This window comes from Hemicordylus capensis, chromosome 2 (genome assembly GCF_027244095.1).
Source record: "Hemicordylus capensis ecotype Gifberg chromosome 2, rHemCap1.1.pri, whole genome shotgun sequence".
Taxonomy (NCBI): domain Eukaryota; kingdom Metazoa; phylum Chordata; class Lepidosauria; order Squamata; family Cordylidae; genus Hemicordylus; species Hemicordylus capensis.
This window is the reverse complement of record NC_069658.1, coordinates 126,080,063-126,103,351: the sequence shown is the minus strand read 5'-3', so window position 1 is coordinate 126,103,351 and position 23,289 is coordinate 126,080,063. Positions and strand designations below refer to the sequence as shown.

At 44.4% G+C, this 23,289-nt stretch overlaps 1 protein-coding gene across 2 annotated transcripts in view; it reads right to left on the bottom strand.

The window, feature by feature from the left end:
* IFT74 (intraflagellar transport 74) overlaps positions 1-23,289 on the bottom strand; it is a 116,781-nt gene that overhangs the window by 37,587 nt on the left and 55,905 nt on the right. For both annotated transcript variants that reach the window (XM_053294789.1, XM_053294790.1), the window contains 4 exons: positions 22,953-23,015; positions 21,266-21,409; positions 16,883-16,923; positions 16,463-16,542 (listed from right to left, as the gene is read on the bottom strand). In XM_053294789.1, coding sequence (XP_053150764.1) covers positions 16,463-16,542; positions 16,883-16,923; positions 21,266-21,409; positions 22,953-23,015 — 328 coding nt within the window. The remainder of the gene's footprint in view (positions 1-16,462; positions 16,543-16,882; positions 16,924-21,265; positions 21,410-22,952; positions 23,016-23,289) is intronic.

Below are 23,289 nucleotides of genomic sequence, written 5' to 3'. Positions count from 1 at the left end.
CTAAATTATTCCTGTTTGTCAGGGCCTGCCAGTTCTCAGAACTGAAATCAGATGAGACCTCCTCATCTGTAAAGAACTATATCATGGGACCCAGAATGATCCACCACCAGGGAGAGCCAGGGTACCCTGAGACCATCTGGGGAACCTGTGGAATCAGGGGTCTCAATATACCCCAAATGAACTCACACCCAACTATGGATACCCTGCACTCAAGATCACAACTGAGACACCAAGAAAGAAAATGGCAATGAGTCTGAACTGAAGAACAGACCAAAGGGCACAGTGCTTCAGCGCTTGCCTGGAAGCATAAACATCCTATTCCAAAGCCCTATTCAGGAGGAGGAATAATGACAAATACATTTAGGATCAGAATCTCTGTAGTACACCAGGAAGGGTGAGGCAGCCAGTCTATCTATATAAAGCCACTGATGCAGCAGTTCAACTTCCCTGCTGCTCAGCACTTGGCCCTGCATTGCTATTAAGAATATCCACTTATTTTTAACAAAAAAGCCCACAAAGTGGTTACATAACAAGAGGAATGAGAAAGTTGTGCCTGCCCCAAAGGGGCTTACAACTGAAGAAGAAACACAAAGGAATCAGTAGCAACAGTGACCAGGAGGGATGCTATTCTGGTATCCTGTTCTAGGCTAAGTATTTGTTCTGGTATCTGCTACCATTGAGAGTGCTAGAACACCACAGACCTTGGACAGCTACAAGTGCAGGAGTCAGCAGTTTGGCTAATGCCAAGCAGGCTCACAAGAGTTGGGTAAAGCAGCACTAACAGAATGTTGTTCCAGCAGCTTCCAGGCAGATGGCTCTTATCCTTCCCTGGGGAAGACTCTTAAAGGGGCTTTGTTTTATTAGGCATTGGCTGTAGCAGTGTGGGTGAAGGCTTCTACTAAGACAGGTAGGTTCTGAGGGGTAGATTCTGCAGGAGCAAGAGCCACCCATCCATGCCCTGGCAAGGAGGTGTGGCTTGGAAGTGTATGACCTATCCAACCAGGAATGGGTGCTCATTTCAGAGGTTGTCTTGGCACTTGAGCTGTTCTTTTTGCCACTAATGGCTTGTGTGCAGAGACAGCAACACTGAGCCAGGCTTTGCTCTCCGCTCTTCTCCTTGAGAAGATGATGAGTGAGCTCCAATCCACGCTGACCACTGAGGAAGCAATCGCCTTGGCAGGTTGGCTGAGGACTGGAGTGATGGATTGGCTCAGGGCACCCTTGGGTACATCGGCAGTGCATGTTTTGTCCTGCCTATGTGACCCAAGGATGAAGGGCAAAGTGATCACCAGCTGGAGGGACCTCATGCGAGGGCCATCAGGCGAGTAGAGGAGTGGAGGCTGGGGCACTACCAGGAGGAGGGTGCTGGAGTGCCTACTGCTACTGCACAGACCACCCCTAGCACAGCACAGCCCATAATACTGACTCTCCCTCAGAATCAATAGAAACTCCCTCCTCATCCTCGGATGCCATTTCATTATCATCTGTTTGTTCTTCTGCCTGATGTTCTTGCACTGAAGAATTTGAGGCTGATGTAACTCTGGTAGACATCTGTGTCTTTGTCGCTGTTATTTGCTCTGTTTCTCCTAATGGGCTATGTTCTCCTAACTCAGGAGTTCCGTTGATTTTGGTCTTGGTTGAACTTGAGTTACTGGTTCAGAGATAGTTGCTGAAGTGATGGTATGAGTCACTGTATGTGCTGGTATTCGCCTGACCTCTAGTGGCCTGTGGAACAAATGACCTTCACCCACTAGGCAGTCCCTCTGTGTATCTCACTAGAAGCATTTGAAATTCATATTTTTTGTAATGAGGGTAATATTCATGTGTGTATGAGAGAGTTGGGGAATAATTTGCATATAAGCTTTTGTAGGAAACCCCTTGATGTTCCTAAGATTGGTAGTTGTAATAAGCTCCGCAGGATGTTTGCCAAGGTGCTTGTTTAACAAAGCTACACTGATATCGATGTGCTCCCCATTGCTCTTGCCTCCAATCATAAACTCTTCCACGGTCATCCTCAAAGGGTAATCTATGTGGGAAAGGTGATGGGGTTTTAGGAAACTTCTTCATAAGCCATGTCCCTTCTAAGGGGAAGATCTGGAGATTGCACATACAGTCATCCCTCTCCAACCGTGAGGGTTCCGTTCCAGGAAAAACTCGCATTTGGCGAATTTGCATTCACAAGCAATTGAAAACATTGTAAACAGGGAGTAAGGAGAATAGCTATAGCAAAAAGACCTAAAAATAAAGGAAAAAATGACCAAAAAAATCACCCGGAATCCCCAATGGACAGCAAGAAAAGTGAGGGGAGGACCGCCAGAAATCACCCCTGGACCCCCAGAAACCACCCCCGAACCCTTGGAAATTGCAAAACCAACCAACCAACCAACCAACCAATCCATCACCAAAAAATCTCACCAAACCACAGATACTTGGGTCACAGTTGGTGAGACCGGTCATGATTTTCCTGTCGAGGATATTCAAAACAGTGATTGAGAAAACCGCAGTTGGCGAGCGATGACTCCTTCATAATCCATGTCCCCTCTAAAGGAGTAAGCTGGAGATTGCACATTCATACTTTGGTGACTCTTGCCCTTGATGTCAGTGGAAGTGCCAATAGATTGTAATGCTGTGGCTCCTCCATTCAGATTGGTATTTCCTTGCTTATCATTAAGATTTCCAATGTAAATATATCCGATGACAAGGGTTGTGTGTTCGATATCGAGGCTATTGTTACTGGTGGGACTGAGAATGAAGAAGTAATTGATGTTGATGTAGCATTTGACACCCACATTTCCTTGTGGGTACTGTTATTTGATGCCCATTGTGTTGATGTTGAGATCCGTATCGAGTGAGCAACTCGTTTCTTTATAGCTCTCCTGGATGATGAGGTTATGAGTTGGTATTTCTTCTTTTTAGGTTTTGCTGGGGTGTCCTCTCCATGTAACATTTTCTTTGGCTTTTTCTTCATTTCGTCCTTTGAAGTGTTTGGGGAAGACAGTTGCAATTTCACCATCACAGTGCTCACTGTCTCAGAGTAGGCATTGTTGCCAATAGCAGTGGAAGTCATCAACAGTGATGTAGCTGTCAATGGCGGTGTTGAAGTCACCATCATCAATGCCGAGGGGTGCAATGCCAAATTATATAAAGCATCCTTCAAGCGCAATTCCCAAATTTTCCGGGCTAGCTTTGTCTTGTGCTCCTCTCCGAGACACAAAAGACATACATTGTGGTAATCTGATGTTGGCAGCTTCACTTTATATTTTTCACAATGTTTAAAAGGGTTTGTGTTTTTTTGCAGTCATGAAATTCTAAAAATGGGCTCTGTGAACAGAGCAACCAATAAATCAATTCTTTCTCATTTTCTAATAGGTACTTGAGGAAGAATCCACCAGGTAACTGGAACTTTTTTAATCCCGAAGCTGCCCTGGCAACGGTCAGAAAGGAACTGGAGGCAGTTCCAACCACCTCTCCTAACAGAAACACACGAGCACAGGGCAAAGCGAGAATGTTGCATGGAGCTTTGGAAAACCTACCTAGATGGCTGCTGTGCATGTGCATTGCCCAGTTGTGTAAATACAACTGGGATCATGTCAAGGATAAATAAATTCATGGAAATAAATGCATTGTCTACATGCTTGCTGCCCGCTCTGGATTCTTGGAGGAACTATGGTCTAATAAAGCAAAGACTTTATAAAGAATGCCAATGAAAATTCAGGAAGGACTACATACCTGACTGGAAAAAAACAGCCAGACTGTAGTTTTTTTGACAACTCAGCAAATAATTTTTGCAAAGCCACTTCTGAAAATATCCATTGTTCCAAACAGGTATAGGAGAAACTTCATGGATGTTAGATAAATCAGGACTATTTCAGAAGTGGCTGGTTTCTAGTCTTTTATTTTATTACCTTTAAATGAAAGTAAGTCACACTTGTCATAAATAGAAGGTATAAAAAATAAAGAAAAAGAACTAATGTGAAAGCTTCCATGTTCATGTTGCTAAGCTATAAACAACAAAGCAATGTCTTACCATCTACATTTATCCAAAGGATATAAGAAAATGTTGAAAAGGGAAAATGAAAAGGGAAAATAAAATAAAGGGAGATTGGTAGAATTGTTACTGTTGTTTGAAAATGGGGAGACCCAAACAGAGTAGTGATTGCAATTGCAAGCTTGTATTACTCTAGAAAAAAAGGAAACACTATTGAAGTCATTTATGAAAATAATCACTGGGAGGAACTATGTAGAACTAGGACATTCAGCCTAATCTTCTATATCATCAGTTCCCAAACATTTTGTTCTGCTCATAAATATCACTCCTATCTTAAAAGAGCTACTCCGTGGCAGTGGGGGCGGCGAAGAAATGCTTTTTCTTTGCCTCCATTGCATCTGCTCAGTGCAGACCAGCGGAGCTGTTTCGTGTAGCTAAGACATTGCTGCACACATCCCCCCAGGTAATGGGAGAGGAACCATCCACAGCCTGCTGTGATCAGTTTGCGTGTCACTTTGCGGAAAAAGTTGGTCAGATCCATGCTGATTTGGACTCCAGAGTACTGGCAATTCTGGCAGATGTGCCTTTGGTATCATCTGGTCCTATTGTGTTGGAGGTCATCTGTGGGGGCTCTGCTCCGGGTGCTGACAATGAGGGAGGCTTGGGTGTCGTGCACGCGGGACAGGGCCTTCTCACTTGTTGCCCCCAGACTCTGGAATGCTCTCCCGATGGCTATTTGCTCCTTGATCTCCATCACAGCTTTTAGAAAGCATGTTAAATCGTGGCTTTTTACCCAGGCTTTTATTTGATTGTCTCTGCTGCTGCTCTTTGTAAGCTGTATTGCTTTTATGCTTGTGTTTTAAATTTTTAATCAGATTTGTTTTATATTTTTAGCTTAATATTTTAATTGTGTCTTTTTTACAATCTTGTTTTTAAATTCTGTTGTAAACCGCCTTGGGATTGTTTTAATGAAAGGCAGCATATAAATTTAACAATCAATCAATAACCTATAAAGTCCTAATCAGCTTCGGCCCTGGGTATTTAAGATAATGCCTTCTTTGCTATGAACCACACAGCCTATTGAGATAATCTGGAGAGGTTCGTCTGCAGTTGCCACCGACTCATCTGATGGCTACTCAGGGACAGGCCTTCTCCGTTGCTGCCCCAAGGCTTTGGAACACACTTCTTGCTGAGATAAGAGCCTCCCCATCTCTTACAGCTTTTTAAAAGGCAGTCAAGACGCATTTGTTCACCCAGACTTTTAATTAGATACTGTTTTAATTGTGTTTTCAATAGTTTTAACATTTTAAATTTTAATTGTTCTAATGTTTTAATCTTTTTGTCTGTTGTTTTTATTGTTTTGTTGTAAACCGCCCAGAGACTTGTATTTTGGGCAGTATACAAATGTGTTAAATAATAAATAAATAAATAAATAAAGTGATAGCAGGGCTTGATTATACACACTTAGGAGTATACATTGACACTTGGCAAATGATCTTGCACAGATACATGCATATAGAACCTCCCATCCAGCAGCAAGTGGCTAATTCTGTCTAGGTAAGAAGCATTTCTTTTCTTCTCTGAGCCTTCTACATGATCACTAAAATGTAGTAAGAATACATCCGACCCACTAAAAACCTGGATCTTGAAAATAATATAATTTGCACAATGAATTCTGTTCAAAGAATTTGGACAGAATTTGGTGAACATGCGGGACTTGGTGAAGATTGTTTTGGTAGAGTACACAGTGTCTGCAAGCTGTTTTCTTTCAGATGGTGCCATGTCCACAACTGACTGGTGCTCGTGAAATGAAACTTGGGATGACATAAAAACCTTTTGGAAATATGTGTATGCAAATGAGGCTTCTGGTCATTTACTATCTAGAACAGACTTCTATAATTTATCTTTATTCATTAATAGTTTATACTCTGAGGCTGGGCAAGACAAAAAGAAAGCTTTGGGCCACAGTAAAACAGCACCTGTAACTGATGATCTGGAAGTGATCCGTTGTATTCATAATGAATGGGTTCTGCGCGTGCGCAGGGACCTTGCGGACAGATTGACTAGTTCCTCGCAATGTCTCCAACTGCCTTGCATTTGCTCCTTGCTTCTGTTATCTTTGGCAGTTGGGGCATGTCTTGCTCAGTTTTTTGCTGGCTGCCGTACATATTGACAATCTTTTTCTTTTTTGCATCTTTTTCTTTTCTTTTCTCTCTCTCTTTTAACAGCTGCTGAAGGGAGATTTGGATGGGATTTATGAATACAATGGATCACCTCTAGATCATCAGTTACAGGTGAGCAACTTGTTTATCTGGATCGTGATCTGTTGCATTCATAATGAATGGGTGATTAGCCAGCTTAGCATTCGGTGGCGGGCATAGTTGTCCCATTTGCTATGGCAACACTTGTTTCAGCACACTTCTTCCAAACTCTTCCAAAGTTTGTGTCCTTTGTCATGCGTAAGTCAATGGCGTCATGTTTTATAAATGGTTGGTGAGATGACCATGTCGCTGTTTTACAGATTTCTGCCATTAGGATTCCTGCCAAATTGGCTGCAGAATAAGTGTAAGCCCTAGTGGAGTGTGCTTGAATGGCTTTTGGCAGTTCTCTGCCCTGATATTTGTATACCAATCTCATCAGCTGGACCAACCATTAACTGTTGCCTTGAGACTGGTTGTCCCTTGGACCTGCCTTGTGTATCACAAACAATTTATTTGTTTTCCTTATGCCTCTCGTTGCTTCCAGATAGTACAGCAGTGTTTGCCATGCGTCCAAGGAATGCATGGACCTCTCCATTGGTGTCTCTGGATTTTGGAAAAAGGTAGGTAATACTATATCTCCATTTAGGTGAAATTCTGTCAGTATTTTTGGTCTAAACAGTGGATCTTTTCGCATCAGCACCTTTTTTTGGATAATATTGAGTGTATGGTTGATCTGCCCTTAGCACTGCCAATTCATTCACTCATCTTGCCATAGTAATTGCAATTAGAAAAACTGTCTTTAATGTTTTTAAATGTGATGCTGCCTGCCTTAATGGCTCAAATGGATGTTCCGTTTGTTCAGACAGTACTAGTGACAAACTCCATTGGTCCATGGGCCTTTTAACAGGTGAGTACAGGTTGTTCAAGCTCTTCAAGAATTTCTTGCATTCTGGGTGTGAGAATACTGTTGCACCATCCCATCCCCTGTGCTGGGATGAAATTGCTGCAATAAGCACTCTGAGGGATACATTTGCCAGTCCTCCCATCTTTAAAGTCATCATGCAGAACAAGACTTGCCAAACTGTTGCTGTTCATGGGGAAAGAACCTGCTCCCTTGCATGCAACTTGAACCTTTTTCATTTGCTGCTGTAGTTGCGTCTCGTTGATCGCCTTCTATTATTTAGTAAGATCTTATCCAATAGCTGATCCTCCATGCTGTCAGTCTCTGCGTTCGTACTTGCAGGTGCTACACTGATCCTCTGTCCCAACTCAATAAATCTGGATGGTGTGGGAATTTGTGGTAGACTCCGTTGGAATGTCTCAGCAATGTTGCAAACCAAGGCTGTCTGGGCCACAATGGAGTCACTAGTATTCCCATGGTTTTGTCTCTCAGCATCTGTGATAGGACACGAGATATTAGAGGTTGCGGAGTGAACAGGTAAAATAGCCCCTCACTCCACACATGTTGGAAAGCATCGCCTAATGACCCCTTGACGTGACCTGCACGTGAGCAGTATCTCTGACATTTTCTGTAGGCAGCAGTCACAAACCAGTCTATTGTTGGCCATCCCCACTTGTTGAAGACCATTGCCAAGTATGCTTTGTTTATTTCCCATTCAAGGTGTTGGTTCTTCAGAAGCATATGGCTAAGCCTGTCCACTTGCACATTGTCCTCCCCCTTTAGGTGCATCGCCGTCGGGTGTATGTTGTGTTTCACACACCACTGCCACAACTGTTGGCTCAGCATGCAAAGATACTGTTCCCCCGTTTGTTTAGATATGCTATTGCTGTTGTATTGTCCAAATGGATATGCACTGCACTGTCTTGCAAAAGGGGTCTGAACACTTTCAATGCTAGAAAAACCGCAAGTAGTTCTAGGTAATTTATATGCATTCGTTTTTGGTGGCTTGTCCACTGACCCTGCACTTGATGGTCTCCACAATACGTACCCCAACAGAGGCATCTGTTATCACCCACTGCGTGGGAATCTTGGGTTCAAATGGCATTCTGGATTGTAGATGTAGGTGCACAGTCCACCAACCTAGGGAATTATTCACTCCTTGTGGCAGAGTGAGTAACATGTGCTAACTGTTGGGGTGGAAATTCCTCAGGTACCACATTTGTAAGGTTCGCATGCGCAACCCTGTATAGCATACTGTGGCATTTCAGGACGCCATCAATCCCATCAGCCTTTGAATCATTTCTGCTGGCTGCTGTGATTCCAAGGTGATCTGGTGTATTAAGGTCCATGATTTGCCGAAAGCTGACCTTTGGCAAGTATGCTTTCTTCACTTGCATATCTAGCTCTGAACCTATGTAACTTATCCGCCTCTGCGGTTCCAAGTGTGACTTTCTCCAGTTGACTTTTATGCCTAGGTCTTCCAATAATCTCAGTACAAACTGGATTTGCAAAAGTAATCTTTCTTTGTTGTTGCTGACCAGGAGCCAGACATCTAAGTATGGAAAGAGTACTACACCCGCTGTTCTTAAGAATGCCACCACAACTGCCATCACCTTTGTGAACACCCACCGTGCAGTACACAAGCCGAATGGCAGCACTGTATACTGGTACACTGCATAGCCTACTGTAAATCTTAGGTATTTGCAATGAGACTCTCTTATGCCCATGTGGAAATGCACATCTTTCAAGTCCAGTGTGGCTGCCAATTCCTCCTGGCTTAGAAGGTGCAGAATTTCCTCCAATGTCATCATTCTGAATTTGCACGTTTGAATATATACATTGAGTTCTCTCAAGTCCATTATAGTTCGTATCCCCCCATCCTTCTTGGGAATTTGAAAATAATGGGAGTAAAACTCTGTCAACCTCTCCATCCACCACACAGGCACAATTGCTTGTTTCTGCAGTAACACTTTCCATTAGTACTGGTATGGGTTTGGTATACTTCACCCCTTGGAATGGAGGCAAAGTCTTAAACTCTATTGCGGAACCAGACCTTATAATCTTTAGAACCCACTTGTCTGATGATATGTGGTGCCATGCTCACGCATTACTTGCCAGCTTGATGGTGTTGCTGACATTCACAAAGCTGATGTTGTATGCTTTGGCTGATGTCAAATGTGTTACTGGTAGGGACTGCGGTGAATGGACCAATCCATCAAAGAGTCTGCTTGTTCTGGTCTCTATTCTCTTTCGTGGTCTGGCCCTTCTGCCGCTGTCCGACGGGCTTATTTGTTTGATATCGTGTATATTGCCTTCTAAAATCTCTTCTCTCTTGTGGTCTGTATATGGACCGTGGTTGGCAGCCAAACGGTCAATTGCAGGATGATGGTGTAGAGTGTTTGTTGCCGCCATAAATGTCTTTGCTGTATATTTGGATTTTCCCCAAGACTCCATTGTTGTATCTGGGGTTTCTGCAAAAAGTCCTTTGCCATCATACAGCAAATGTTCCACCCTGTCATGCATGTCTTGCTGAAAGTTAGTGGAATGTAGCCAAGTATGGCGATGCAGAGTCACTGCAGTTGTCATAGCCCTTGACGCCGTCTCTGCCAAATGTTTAAAGGTGCTAAGTAGTTGTCTTGTCACAGCTGTTGTTTTTTCATATGTCTGTGCAGATTTGGTTTGAAGTTCTTCTGGCGCCATTGTGGCGGAGTCTTGGAACAGTTCATCCCATAAATGATGTTCATACCTGGGCAGGCATGCAGCATAATTTACAATCTTAATAGATAAGCTGGAAGTGGCATATATCTTCCTCCCTAAAACATCAATCTTTCTCCCTTCCTTTTCTGCAGGTGTAGTTGTGCAACTTTTGAAGAGGCTGCACATTCTAGTACCAAAGAGTTAGGCACAGGGTGGCGCATCACGTAAGTGTTGTTCTCTTCTTGGACTCTGTACAATCCTTCCAATTTCTTTGAAGTTGGCACTGATGTCTGCAGCACTTCCCAGGCTGACTGAGCTGCCTTCATAATAGTAGGTAGCATAGGAAGTGCCACTGGGTGTGTTACTTTTGCACTCGCCATCATATTGTAGACCATTTCCTTTAAATCTACCTCAGGCTGCTTCAACTCCAATCTTAGTGCTTCAGCCATCTCTCTTATTTGTGCATGATAGGCTTTAAGCTCTTCCAAGGGTGATAATGAAGTTTTTGGAGGTACTTCTGCTGGGGGATCCGTCTCATCGCCCCTATCGTAATCAGTTTCTGATGAAGCACTGGTGTAACTATCATCATCGTCCTCCTCCTCTGGGGGTATAAAAAGGTGATTTTTCTTTTCTGCTGCCTTTTTTGGTTGCACTGGATTATGCGGTTTTAATGGCTGGGCTGGTTGTAGTCATGGCTCAGTAGTTTGACATGTCGTAGATATTACTGTGGGAGCTGCAGCTGGCCCTCTGATCAGTACTTGTGAAGTCATTGAAGCCGCCTGCTGCGCATTGTGTAGTACCTCCTGCTGCACCTTCTAAATTTGATATTCTGCATAATCTGAAGGGTAGACCACTGTAGGGATGTGCCTGAGTCCACAACTATGAGTGATCTGGGTACCTTGTGCGCTCCCTGCTATGCTGGTAGAAGTCAAACCTTGTGAAGCTGAATATTGCACTGGCGATTTCCATGGAAAAAGAGGTTGCTTACCTGTAACTATTGATCTGGAGATGATCCATTGGATTCATTAGAATAATGGGTTCTGCGCCTGCGTGTGAACCTCTCGGGTCAACTAGATAGCTCCTCGCGCTCGCCAATCGTCTGCCCGTGCCGATTCTCTTTTATATGCGGCAGTTGGGCACTCATTAGTCAGTTTCAGTGAGACTTTTTCCAGTTGATGTTGATGCCTAAGTCCTGTAGGAGTTGCACCATCGTGAGTATTTGACTGATAAGCTGTTCCCTGTTGTTGTTGGTTATGAGCCAATCGTCCAGGAAGGGTATACTGACAGGCCTTGTGTCCTCAGATAAGACACCACTGCAGCCATCACCTTGGTGAAAACTCGTGGGGTGGTTGAAAGTCCAAAAGGTAGGACTGCAAATTGGTATACTGCACTTCCCACTGTAAATCTTAGATATTTCCAGTAATTCTCCTGGATCCCTACATGAAAATAGGCATCCTTTAAATCTAACGTTGCTGCCCACTCGTTCTGTGCTAGGAAGGGTAGGACTGCCTGCAACGTTGTCATTCTGAATTTCCGTATCCAAATAAACTTGTTGAGGCCTCGAAGGTCCATGATGGCTCGGATCCCTCCGTCCCGCTTCGGTATTTGGAAATAGCGGGAGTAGAACCCCGTCAGTCTGCTTGTCCACCACACTGGTACAATCGCTTGTTTTTTTAATAGCACTGCACCTCTTCCAGGAGTATTGGAGTCGCCCTGGTGAATCTCAGTCCTGAGAATGGGGGTGTTGCATTGATTCTATTGCATACCCTGTTTCCACAATCCTGAGTATCCAGCGATCTGATGTTATATTGTGCCATGCTTGAGCATGGCTTGCCAGCTTGATGGAGTTGCTGGCAACTGCAAGACCATTGTTGTGGGCCTTGGGAATTTGCAGGTTGATGGAGCTGCTGGCTATTACCAGACCGATGTTGTGGGTCTTGGGAAGTGTGTCTATGTGCAGTGGATGGACCGAGCAATCAAAAACCCTGCTTCACAGAGTCCTTGTTGGTTCTGGTGTTTTGAGCCTTATTTCTTTGATTGTATCCCTTATTTTTCTGGAAAGATCGGAATGGGCATTTGAACTCCTTATATTGGTATTTGCTGTTGTAATGTTGTGGGATAAATCGGTTTCTTGTGTTTCCTATGTATATAGAGGATGTTGTCATAAAAGTCTTTGCCCTATATTTTGATTTTTTTAGGGACTCCATTGTGGAGTCGGTGGTGTCATTAAAGAGGCCTTTTCCGTCAAAAGGTAAGTTTTCTACTCTGTCATGCATATCTTGTTGGAGCGTAGTAGATCTGAGCCAGGCATCCCTACGCATTGCGACAGCTGTTACCATGGCTCTTGATTCAGTTTCAGCTAGATGTTTAAAATAAGCAGTAAGTTGTTGTCTGGTGATGCTAGTTGCTTTATTATATACCTCAGTGAATTTGTCCTGTAATTCCTGTGGAGACATAGAGGACGAGTCCTGGAAAAGATTGTCCAAAAGTAAATGATTGTAGCGGGCCATGCAGGCCGCGTAGTTAGCAATCCTGATGGCAAGACTGGATGTAGAGTAGACTCTGTGTCCAAGCACATCAATCTTCCTTCCTTCTTTATCCCCAGGTATAGTGTGTCGGCGACCTCCCTTTGCCGTGCTAGCACAGTCCACTACCAAGGAATTCGGAACAGGGTGGTTTATCAGGCAAGTATTATCTGCCTTCTGTACTTTATACAGGTTTTCAAGCCTCTTAGGAGTAGGAGTAGACACTGTTAATGTTTCCCAAGCGGTCTGTGCTGCCTTGGTAATAACTGGTATCATTGGTAGCGCAGCAGAATACAATGACCTAGCCCCTGCCATCATATTGTACACTGGGTCTGGCAGGTCAGACTCTGTTTTTTTTAGGTCCATACCCAGTGATTCTGCTATTTCCCTAATGAGGGCATGATATGCCTTCAGTTCCTCAGTTGGGGTTACTGAGGGTCTTCTTGACGTCACTATAGAAGGTGGGTCAGAATGACAGCTGTCTACCTCTGAGTCAGTGTCCTCTGAGTCCGTGGAACATTGTCCTAATTCTGGTGAAGATGGTGGACTCTTACTCATTTCCTTTCCATGTCCTGTAGACTGCCTAGTCGTATTTGGCTTCTTGTAATTCTGTTTATTCTGTTCTTCAAGTGTAGGTGGGTGAGTTCCTGACAGCTGCTGTATCTTCCACTGAAGGTATTCAACATAATCTGCAGGTAGGTGCACTGGTTGTGCAGGAGGTGGAGCTGTTGCTTCAGAAACTACTTGTGCAGGTGGTGTTTGAATAGGCATAACTCGTCCTTGGAATGGAGGGTGGTGTGGTGTATTGGGTAGGCACTGCCTATCCTTTATCAGTGATATTGATGGAGTCTTAGGAGGTGGAATGATGAGTGTTTCTTCCCCTAGATCTTCTCCCTGGAAACCTTGACAGGTAGAGTTGGTATGCAGGTTTGAGGAGTTTAAGAGTTCTAGCAGAGTATTTGTCTCATCCTCTCCTTGGTCTAAATTGCATGCAGGGATAGTTGTAACATTTGATTGTGGCAAGTTCACTCCTATGCCTGTAGCGCCTGGCAGGCAGGGGTACTGTGCAGGGGGACTGTGCTGGCGTGGGAGCAGGAGACAGTCGGAGGTATCTCCTCGCTGCCGTTATGGGTGCCGGCAACAGTACCGAGTATAGGTCCGTGAGTCCAGCCCCCTCCTGTTCTGACTCCTTTGAGGTCGCGCTCTGCATAACAGCGGCAACGCTCAGGGCATTCTCCATGTTTGTTGTTGAGACATTGCTATAAGGTCCCCTGGCTCTCCATGCTGATGGGCTTCCCTGAACAGCTGTTGGTAATGGCGTGCAATGACGCTTAGACGGCATCGGCTCTTGTTGATCCATGGGATTTGGATGTGAACGTTTGTGTTTACGGTCTTCATGCTTGTGCAACTTGGGAAGCCCTTTGGGCACCTTAAAAGGTTCCCTTAAATGACCCGGTTTTAGACTGCTTGTTTTCAGCAGTTCCACGGTCGTTCGCCTACAAAGCCGACACTGAGGTTGCTGTCAATGTCGATGGCGTCAGGGCGTGGTGTGGGCAGGCGCAGCACCTCATCATACAGGGCTGCTCTCAGGCGTAATGCTCTGTTCTTTTGAGTCCACCTCGAAAAAGCGCAGCAGATTCCACAAGTTTTAGTATTATGACCCTCCCTTAAACATAAAAGGCAGGTGTCATGATGGTCTGTCGTAGGTAGTTTTGCCCGGCACTTTATGCAGTGCTTGAACGTTGTTTTTGTCTCCATTTCCGGAGTTGATAAGCCCGCTCTGAGGCTCCGTTTATATGGATGCCTCTGCTGAGCGATATCTTATTGTCTTTGATTAGTATTATTTAGAAACCTTGTTGCTTTGTTGCTCTTTATTTCTCTTATAGAAAGATTTGTTGTTTTCTCTGACATGAGGAGCCTAGCCAAGGTCTAAGTGCTGTGGTGGTCAAAAGGAAACTGACTAATGAGCGCCCAACCGCCACATATAAACAGAGAATCAGCACCAGCAGACGGTTGGGCGAGCGCGAGGAGCTATCTAGTTGACCCTAGAGGTTCACGCGCAGGCGCGGAACCCATTATTCTAATGAGCCAACAGATCACTATCCAGATCATAGCCTGCACCTGGTATTGCAAAAATTGATATGGGTTTTGAGACCCCTGCATGGTCAGTTATATGCCCTATAGGTGACATCAGATGCATTGGGTTCGTCATTGTTGGCATGAGTTGAATAGGGTTTGTTGTCGATGGCTGTGTTCTTATTGGTGACATGGATGGTGTCTTCGGTACCGAGTGCACTTCCTCATCAGTGCCGTGCTCAATATCGAGGCCACCACTTATAAATCCTTGAAAAGTTGAGCCTGATGGTGTGCTATTTGTGGAGTCTAAGATAGCCAACAATGATGTTGTTGTTTTGGGGTCTGTAGCAACTTCTTCCTCTGTTGCTTCCTCTCCTAAGTCTTCATAATCAATTTCTCAGGAATCTTGCAGTGGTTTTACCGCCATGGGTGACTGTATTGGGGTTCGGGCTGGAGATAGTTCTAAAGGCTTCTGCCGCACATCAGTTGTCTTTATCGGCATCCGATCGCTCAGTACCGTAGAGTGTACCATCTTCGATGTTGAAGTCGGTGCACTCGACACCAACGTCAATGTCGAAGTCTCCCTTTCTGGTGCTAGTTCGGACTGCACCACAGTAGGAGAAGGTGTACTCCTCCTGGAGTCATTTTTCTTGCTACGTTTTTTAGGTGGGGAGTCTTCCTCCTCCTTTGAAGAAGAATGCCTGTGTTTCTTGTGGCGATGGTGTTTTTTCATCACTGTATTGGGACGTTTGAAATTCCGCTCTTTGGTGGCTTTAGACTGCTTACTTGCAGATTCCACCAAAAGAGTTTCTTCCACGCAAGGTCCCGTGCTTGACATCAATCTCGACGTCGAAGGGCACGTCGGTCTTGGTGTTGGCGGCCGGAGTGCCTCATCATACAAGGCTGCCCATAGTCAAAGTGCTCGGTTCTTCAACGTTTGCTTCGAGAACGAGCAACATATTTTGCACAATGCCGGATTGTGCTGTTCACCCAAACAAAGCAATCACGTGTCGTGACTATCTGTTGTCGGCAGCTTTGCACACATTCTGTGCAGCGCCTGAAAGTTGTTTTTTCTATTGGTTTTTTCCATTGGCTTTTGTTGTTCTTGTTGGGACTTTGATTAGAGAGTAGTCGTTTAACAGTCCTTTGTTGGTAGGGTTTGTTCTGATCCGCTCATCACCAGACAAGTCCGCGTCTCGCTCCATTTATATTCTTGTTCTTTTAGTCGTTTAGAGTTACTGTTATCCTTTTAGTCCTTAGCCTTTACCGTTTTATGCAATTTGTTTTGTACTAAATAATTTATACCAAGGAGCAAATATCACGAGGTGTAGACCGCTTAGGCAGTCTAATAGAAACTGAGTAAGATACGCCCCAACTGCTGAAGATAACAGAAGTACAGAGCACGTGCAAGGCAGTTGGAGACATAGCGAGGAGTTAGTCAATCTGTCCGTGAGGTTCCTGCGCAGGCACAGAACCCATTCATTATGAATGCAACGGAACACAATCCATATCATTTGCAGTATGAACACTTCTGTGTATATGTATACATTAGGCCTGTACAGATATTTGGTCCAGAATACCTGAAGCCAATAATCCACAGAGTCCTCCTGGCACTGTGTGGAGGTGACTGTTCCCACTGCTGTGCTTTCCCCAGTGCCAGTGGAGCCCCTTAAAGATAAATGGAGCCTATCCAGACCCACTGATGTCTGGGAAGGGGTGCAGGGAGTGCTGGGAAGTGGAGTCTTCTCCAGGGCTTTTCCCATAGAGCTCAATGTCATTGGGGCTTGACATGCTGCATTTGTCTTTAAAGGGGTTCCACTGATGCTGGGAAAAACATAGCAGTATGCAAAGGTAAGTGGTGGAAACAGTCACCTCCAAGTAGTGCTGGGAGACTGGGTGGATTATAATTGCCCAGAGACGAAAGTATAGGGTGGTGTACATGCCCTTAAAGGCTACTCTCTATCCATAGATCCTAATAAAGGGGCAGGAGGAGGAGGTTTTTTTTAAAACTAAATGCATGAAAATCAAATAAGGCTTTGAAAAGAAGGCTTTCAAAATCCAATCTTTATTTTACCTTGATGTTCCTCTAGATCCATGTCAAGCTGCCGTATTCCTTCATTAAGATGGTTGATCTTTTCTTTTATATCGGTCAGTCTAAAACAATGCAAAAAAGGATGATAAAACTTAACATGTACAGCTTTTAACAGACTTCTTTGAATGAAATATTAAAGTCAGTGAAGTAGATGCTTTATTTAACAGTTTAACGGTAAACTTTTGTTCTAACACATATTAGCCTCTTGGGGTTCTAAATATAGTTGACTTTGTGTGGTTTTAATTGGAATCTGACAATCTCAAAGGAGCAACCATACCTTGTTTATGCTGACATATGGATCCCCCTGCTGGTTGTTAAGCAGCTTTACAATAATGACAGCAGCTTTACAAGATCAGCCTGCAGAAACCAGAGCCTAAGAAAGCAACATAGAAAAGTACTCACTGTCTTTCCATGCCTGCTATTTCTTGATTGTCTTCTTTAACCTTTAAAAAAAGTTAAACATAGTATTGGCCTTTGCAAAACTTTATGAGACAAATAAATTACTACATCAGTAGAAATAGAATTCATTGATGCCACTTGCTGATTATTATACGTCTAATTTCTTTACTGGATAAAAGGCATTAATGCTTTAATTCTGTATAACAGCAATACTCACTACACACTGTTAAAAAGAGAGCATTTGTGAGCGTTTCATCTGGCACACATAAGATAATTTATTGCTTAACACAGTTTGAGTCTTATGAATCAAGACTAAAATCATGCTGAGCAACAGACTCATTAACAATTCAATATAACACATTAGCAATTATATTACTTTTTAATATAAAACTATTAAAATTCATTTCTTAGAAGCAAATGCATCATCCAAATAAACATTACAGTACATATAAAATTTTATTATATATATATGGATGTATTTACTGGGTTAATGCAATAAAAATATCAATGAAACTGATTCCTATTTTTCTAAAAACACACCAACAAAGTCTATAGTTGTCTTTAATCCAATACGTGATGCATAGACTTGTTTAAACTTTGCACGTAGTTAAAATGTGTTGGTAAGGATGAGACAAAAGGTTTTTTAAATAATTTAGCTGTTACAAAATTGAATGCTTTTGGTAAGTTAAATGTAAGAGAAGAAATAACAAAAGGTTTAAAAACTCTCAAGATGAAAGGAGGCAGCTGTGAAATAAGCAATTAAAGAACCCAATTATTAGGAAAGCAAAAGCAGCCAAAGAGGAAAGGCTCAAAGTGCAGTGTGATACCACAGAAGAATGCGGCACAAGTAGATATAGAGGCGGTTCCCACGATCAGTGGGAGCCGCCTGGGGAGGGTTTGCGGGGAGAGTGGGCGGAGTGCTCGCTCCGCAAACCCGGTTTAACTGCTGGGCTACTTAAGCGGGTGATCCACTTAAGAACCACCAGGCTCGCACCCGAGCCTGGTGGTTCTCACGCTGGGAGGAAATCGGGATAGCCTCCGCTAGCCCGATTTCCTCCCATCGTGTGAATAGCCCCAAGGGCTTTCAAATGAATAAAAATGAACTGTTGGCACTTACCCGAAAAGTCATTCTCCTCAGTAGGCAAGAGTGTATCTATAGATCGGGTTGCTCCTCCTACCTGCTCCTGAGACAGTGCCAATAGAAAAACAGCTCAGATAACCCATATAGGAGAGTCATGCCACTGCCTTCCAGGTTCCGAGCCACTGAATTGCTCTGGTGCCAGCAGCCAAAAACTACAATGAACGATGGACAAACCAAATAGTAACAACACAACGGAGGGAAGGGAGGACCCCCAAGGAATTTGGCTGGCAAGTAGGGATACCAGGCTCCTGCTCATGTCTATTACAGCACCCAGGGACTGGATTTGGGTGCTTGGAGACAGGGAAGTCTTCTGCCTGTTTACAATCCCACCTGTGTGTCTCCAGGCAGTCTAGAGTCTGTTGAACATCCTTGAGGCTTTGCTGTCTGGAGGGTGACTGGAACAATAGATCATCCAGCGGATGTAAATGCACTTGGTCCTCAAGGACCATCATGACCTTGGGTAAACACTTGTGGAGCAGCATTCAAACTGAAGTGAAATGCACAATATTGGTAAGGCCTATTGTTGTACTTGAACCTGAGAAACCTCCCATCAGTAGGGTGAATAGGGATGATAAGCCTCCTTCAAGTCAAAGGAGGTTGACATGTTCCCCTTCTGGAGAGATGCTCAGACGGACTGGGAAGTCTGCATCTGAAAATTCCTTTTCCTGATGAACTTGTTTAGATATTTTAAATCTAGTATGGCACTCCAATATCTGTTTTAGTTTGGGACAATAAACAGGATGGAATACATTCCCTGGCACTGCTCTGTGAGGTCAACAGGTTCAAATGCCTATATCTTCAGTACAGAACAAACTGCCTGCAACATAAGCCTGTTTTTCTCCCTCCTGTGGGATCTGTGGGAGGGAAGAAATCTGTTTGGAGATTGGAGACTGAATTCTAGGAAGTACCCCTGACTGACTGTTTGCTGCACCCATGGGTCGGATTATGATTGGTTCCAATGGTTAGCAAACCTTTGAAGCCTGCCCCCCACTAGAGTACCCTAGTCACTGGGAGTTGTATTGCTTGAACCTCATATTGGGCTGAGAGTTCTAGATTCCCTTGAAGGAGGCATTATCCCTAAAGGATGGTCTGGTCATATTCTATTGATTTTGCCCTTGTATGGGGAGATTGTAAAAGGGGGATTTAAGTGTCCGAAAGGAAGAATGGGATGTTTTCTTGGCTTTCTTATCCTCATTGAAAGAAGGAGATTCTTTAGTCTTAAGCAGAATCAGGTCCAAACTTTCACCAAATAACTTGCCACCCTTGAAGGGTGTTGTAGCCAGGTTGGAATGAGGCTTCTGATCGACTTTCCAACTCTTGAGGCCAAAGTGTTTCCTAATAGCCACTTTGGATGCCAGGGCTCTGGCAGAAGACTGCATGGCATCCAGTGTAGTATCTGCCATGAACGCAGCAGCTTTTGCCCAGTTTGTTCAACCCTTGACTAAGTTTGGAGTTGCCTGGAGGAACCAATTGTGAAATTTCCTTAACCCATAACACAGATGCCTGGGTAAATATGGATGAGACCATGGAGGCTCTCAAGGCCAGGGCCAAGGCCTCATGTGACTTCCTCAAAATAGCAGCGCATCTTTTGTCATCTGGATTGTTAATAATCTGTCTCCATCATAGGGCAATACCTGGCCAGTAACCAAGGCAACCACGGACCAAAGCATGTCCATTACCTCCTTAGGAGCCTCTTCATGGCAGTTGAAGGGCTTCTGCCTTGGCAGGGTTAGTTGTGAGTGTGGGACAGTGTCTTCAGTGGGCTGGAAAGGCAGAAAGACCACCTGGTTACCCTCTGGTTCTGTGGGTGGAGAGGGTCCTTGCTCTTCTACATTCAGGTTCATGTGGGCCTTGCACAGTAACACAGCAAAATCTCCCTGGGAGAAAAGTCAATGATAAGCAGAATATGCAGTGTCTGTCTCCTCCCTGGATAGTAGACGCTCCTCCTTGCTTGAAGAGGAATCTTCTGAGTCCTCCCTGGGATGGGAGAGACCAATAAGATCTGGCTGGAATGTAGCCTTGGGGGCTGTGGAACCCTTAAGAGAAAGGGATGGGTAATTACATGAAGTTTGGTGTGCTAAAGGCAAGAATCCCAGCTCGCTGATGCAGCTGCATCCCATCTTCCTTTTCCTCCTAAAGATGAAAGGACAGACAAGGCACTGAGGCTCCTGCTCTGGGGCTAGACAGAGCGGAAACTAGAAGGCAGTGGGCATGCCCTTCGTATATGGGTTATCTGAGCTACTTTTCTATTGGTTCTGTCTTGGCAGCAGGTAAGAGGAGCAACCCAATCTATGGATACACTCTTCCACTAAGGAAGAATATTAGTTGTAATTTACTCTGTTGAGTGGCAGATTCCCAGCAATATTACAAACAGCTTTTCAAATTCTCCTCAGTTTCTATGGAGGTTTGCCATGCAGTTGGGGTGGGTTGTTGGGTTGCTATTCAAGAATTAGAAATCCAAATCTCTCTTGGATGTACAAAACTAGTCATGCAGGTCTTTGGATCCAAGTCATTGCTTGTCCTCCTCATTCCCATATAATATTCTATGACACAGTAACGCTATGCAAACAAGCAGCCCCACCCAGGATAGAGCAGCCCAGCCTGGGTTGAGCTGCTTGTGTGGAGTGCCAGGATTGACCTCGATCCCGGTGCTGCCCTCCCGAGTAGCCCAGGTTCCCGCAGCAACGGTTTGCATGGGTAGAAGGGTGTGAGCACGCCCTTCTACCCTGGTAAACATTTGTGTGTGTGCTTGAGGCTGCACATAGCCCGAGCACACACAGAGTCAAGTGCCAAGAGCGCCTGACTCATGGGAGATTCCCCCAATGCATCACGCTTGCTGAGCAGTGCATTGTGGGATATCCGGGGGCTGAGACAATGCATTGTCCCTTGGAGCAACGTAGATCATGTGGGTGCACGATCTGTGCATCCTACCAATGGACATGGATCATCTGGGGGATGGTAGGTTTGTCCTGGTCTCCCCCACTATCCTCCTCGTGTAAACAGCCTTAACCACTGGAATAAAAACAATAGGTAGAGAAGCATATGCTAACAGGCTCATCTCAGTTAAGATCTTTGCTTTCAGTGGGGTTATCTGTTTGGCAGTCAGCATCAAATTTCAGTCGCTTTGTTGTGCTCTGAACAGAATTGTGAATATAATTTTTTTTCCACTTTTTAAACATCCTTTTAAAAACTGTATGAAAAATAATCCCTTTTTCATAAAATATATCATCTGTTGTTTTTTTAACCTGTTTTAATAATCTCTCCCTCTCCTCCTGGGGAGATCCCATATTTTTGTCCTCTGCAATCATTTGATCCCGATGTTCCTCAAGACGATGCAGCTTTTCATACAGTTGTAGTGCCTCCTGTTTAACTTGGGAGTGTGCTATTTCCTGAGAAGGGAAACAGTCATTGGTCCAATTTTTCCATTCACAAAACAGAACACAGTTTCATCAAAAGTAAAGAGAGCATGGCAATTTGTTCGTTAGTCTGGCAATTTGCATGATAACAACTACAATGGCCGGCTTCAGACGCACACTTTAACAGCAGTTAACACTAACTGGAGTTAAAATTCCAAACTCCAATTTGCACTGCAGATGTACAACTAACTGTGGCTGGTAAAACTTCAGTTCCAGGATGTCCCAGCAAGCTCCACAGCCCGGCTGTGGACAAGGCATCACAACATCGGCAAAGTGGCTGTGATGTCCTTTGCACTCTGCTAGCGTCCTTGGGCAGATGATAGCTTAACCCTTTCCTCACTCTGCTCCTATGTTATCCTAATTAATTTTCTTCAAAGCAGTGGGGTGCAGGACTAATACTTGGCAGCAGAGGGGCACATCCTCCGGCAGGGCCGTCCCTAGGGGAGTGCGGTGTTGGGGCAGAATCATATGAGTCCAGGGATACTTCCTCCTTGAAGTGCAGAGAAGATGAGAGGGAAGGGGGTGGTGGTGAAGACAGCATCCAAGGTCCCTTCCTGATTCTTTGCACTTCATGAAGGAAACAGCCCTGGACTCATGTGATCTGCCCCAGCACAGACTAGGGGTGTGCATGGGACTGGCGGGTCCGGTTTGAGTCTGGAGCGGACCCGAATTGGGACAGTTTGGTCTGGCACCCCCTCGAGCCTCCCCCCCGGTCCGGTCTGGGGGGATTCGCAAACATTTTTTTTTGAAACTAAAAAACCTTTTTTTAACTTACCCCCCTTGGGGGAGTCGTTGGAGGTGGGGTGTGTGTGTGTTTGCATTGGTTCCCCCCCACCCCCGCTGGCCTCCCTTTATGCTGCCACCGGCCTGTTCAGGCCTTCCCCCTCCGGTATGGTTGCCATTTTGGAGGCCACCGTGCCTGTGCAATTGGCCTCTGCGTGGCCTGCAAAGTCCTAGCTGTCACACACATAACCATAAACAAAAATGATTGGTAATGGTAATGGTAATGGTAATGGGAAGACAGCTTGGCAGCAAGTCTATCAGGCACAATAACTGAGTAACAAAGCCCTGGATTACAATTTATGTATGTATTATTTATTCTATTTCTATATTGCCCTTCCAAAAATGGCTCAGGGTGGTTTACACAGAGAAATAACAAATAAATAAGGTGGATCCCTGTTCCCAAAGGGCTCACAATCTAAAAAGAAACATAAGATAGACACCAGCAACAGTCACTGGAGGTACTGTACTGGGGGTGGACAGGGCCAGTTACTCTCCCCCTGCTAAATAAAGAGAATCACCATTTTAAAAGGTGCCTCTTTGCCAAGTTAGCAAGGCAATTGCTAACTGATGTTTGGTGTCTACTCCCCGCCCCCAAAAGGCTAGAGTAGTGAGACCATGGCCATACTAAAATGTACAACAAAAACTGTCTTCTTTTTTATTAATCAGGTTGCCCCTCCTCTATGCTCACACATTTTGTTATCAACGGAGCAGTACAATTTAATGCCATACTTACGCTTTCTAGAGCTTGTTCTTTCATGTTCACAGCATCCAGTTCTTGTTGTAAAGCACATAATTCCTAGGAAAGAAAATAAAATTGATACGTATAGTTAATGAAAGCTACCAGAGACCATGTGCATGAAAAGTTCTTATTCCATGTTTTGGAATAAGAACAAAAGATAAACCTCCAAAGAAGACCATGCTGACCCACATAAATGCAGATAAGATATTGGATCTGGCCAATAGGTGCCCCATTCTGAGTCATAAGCCTCTTGATTGTATACATTTCCCCTCTCTCAAGAATACAAAGAGATAGAATAACCTGGCTTTAGAGTCTTATGTTTCTGCACTAG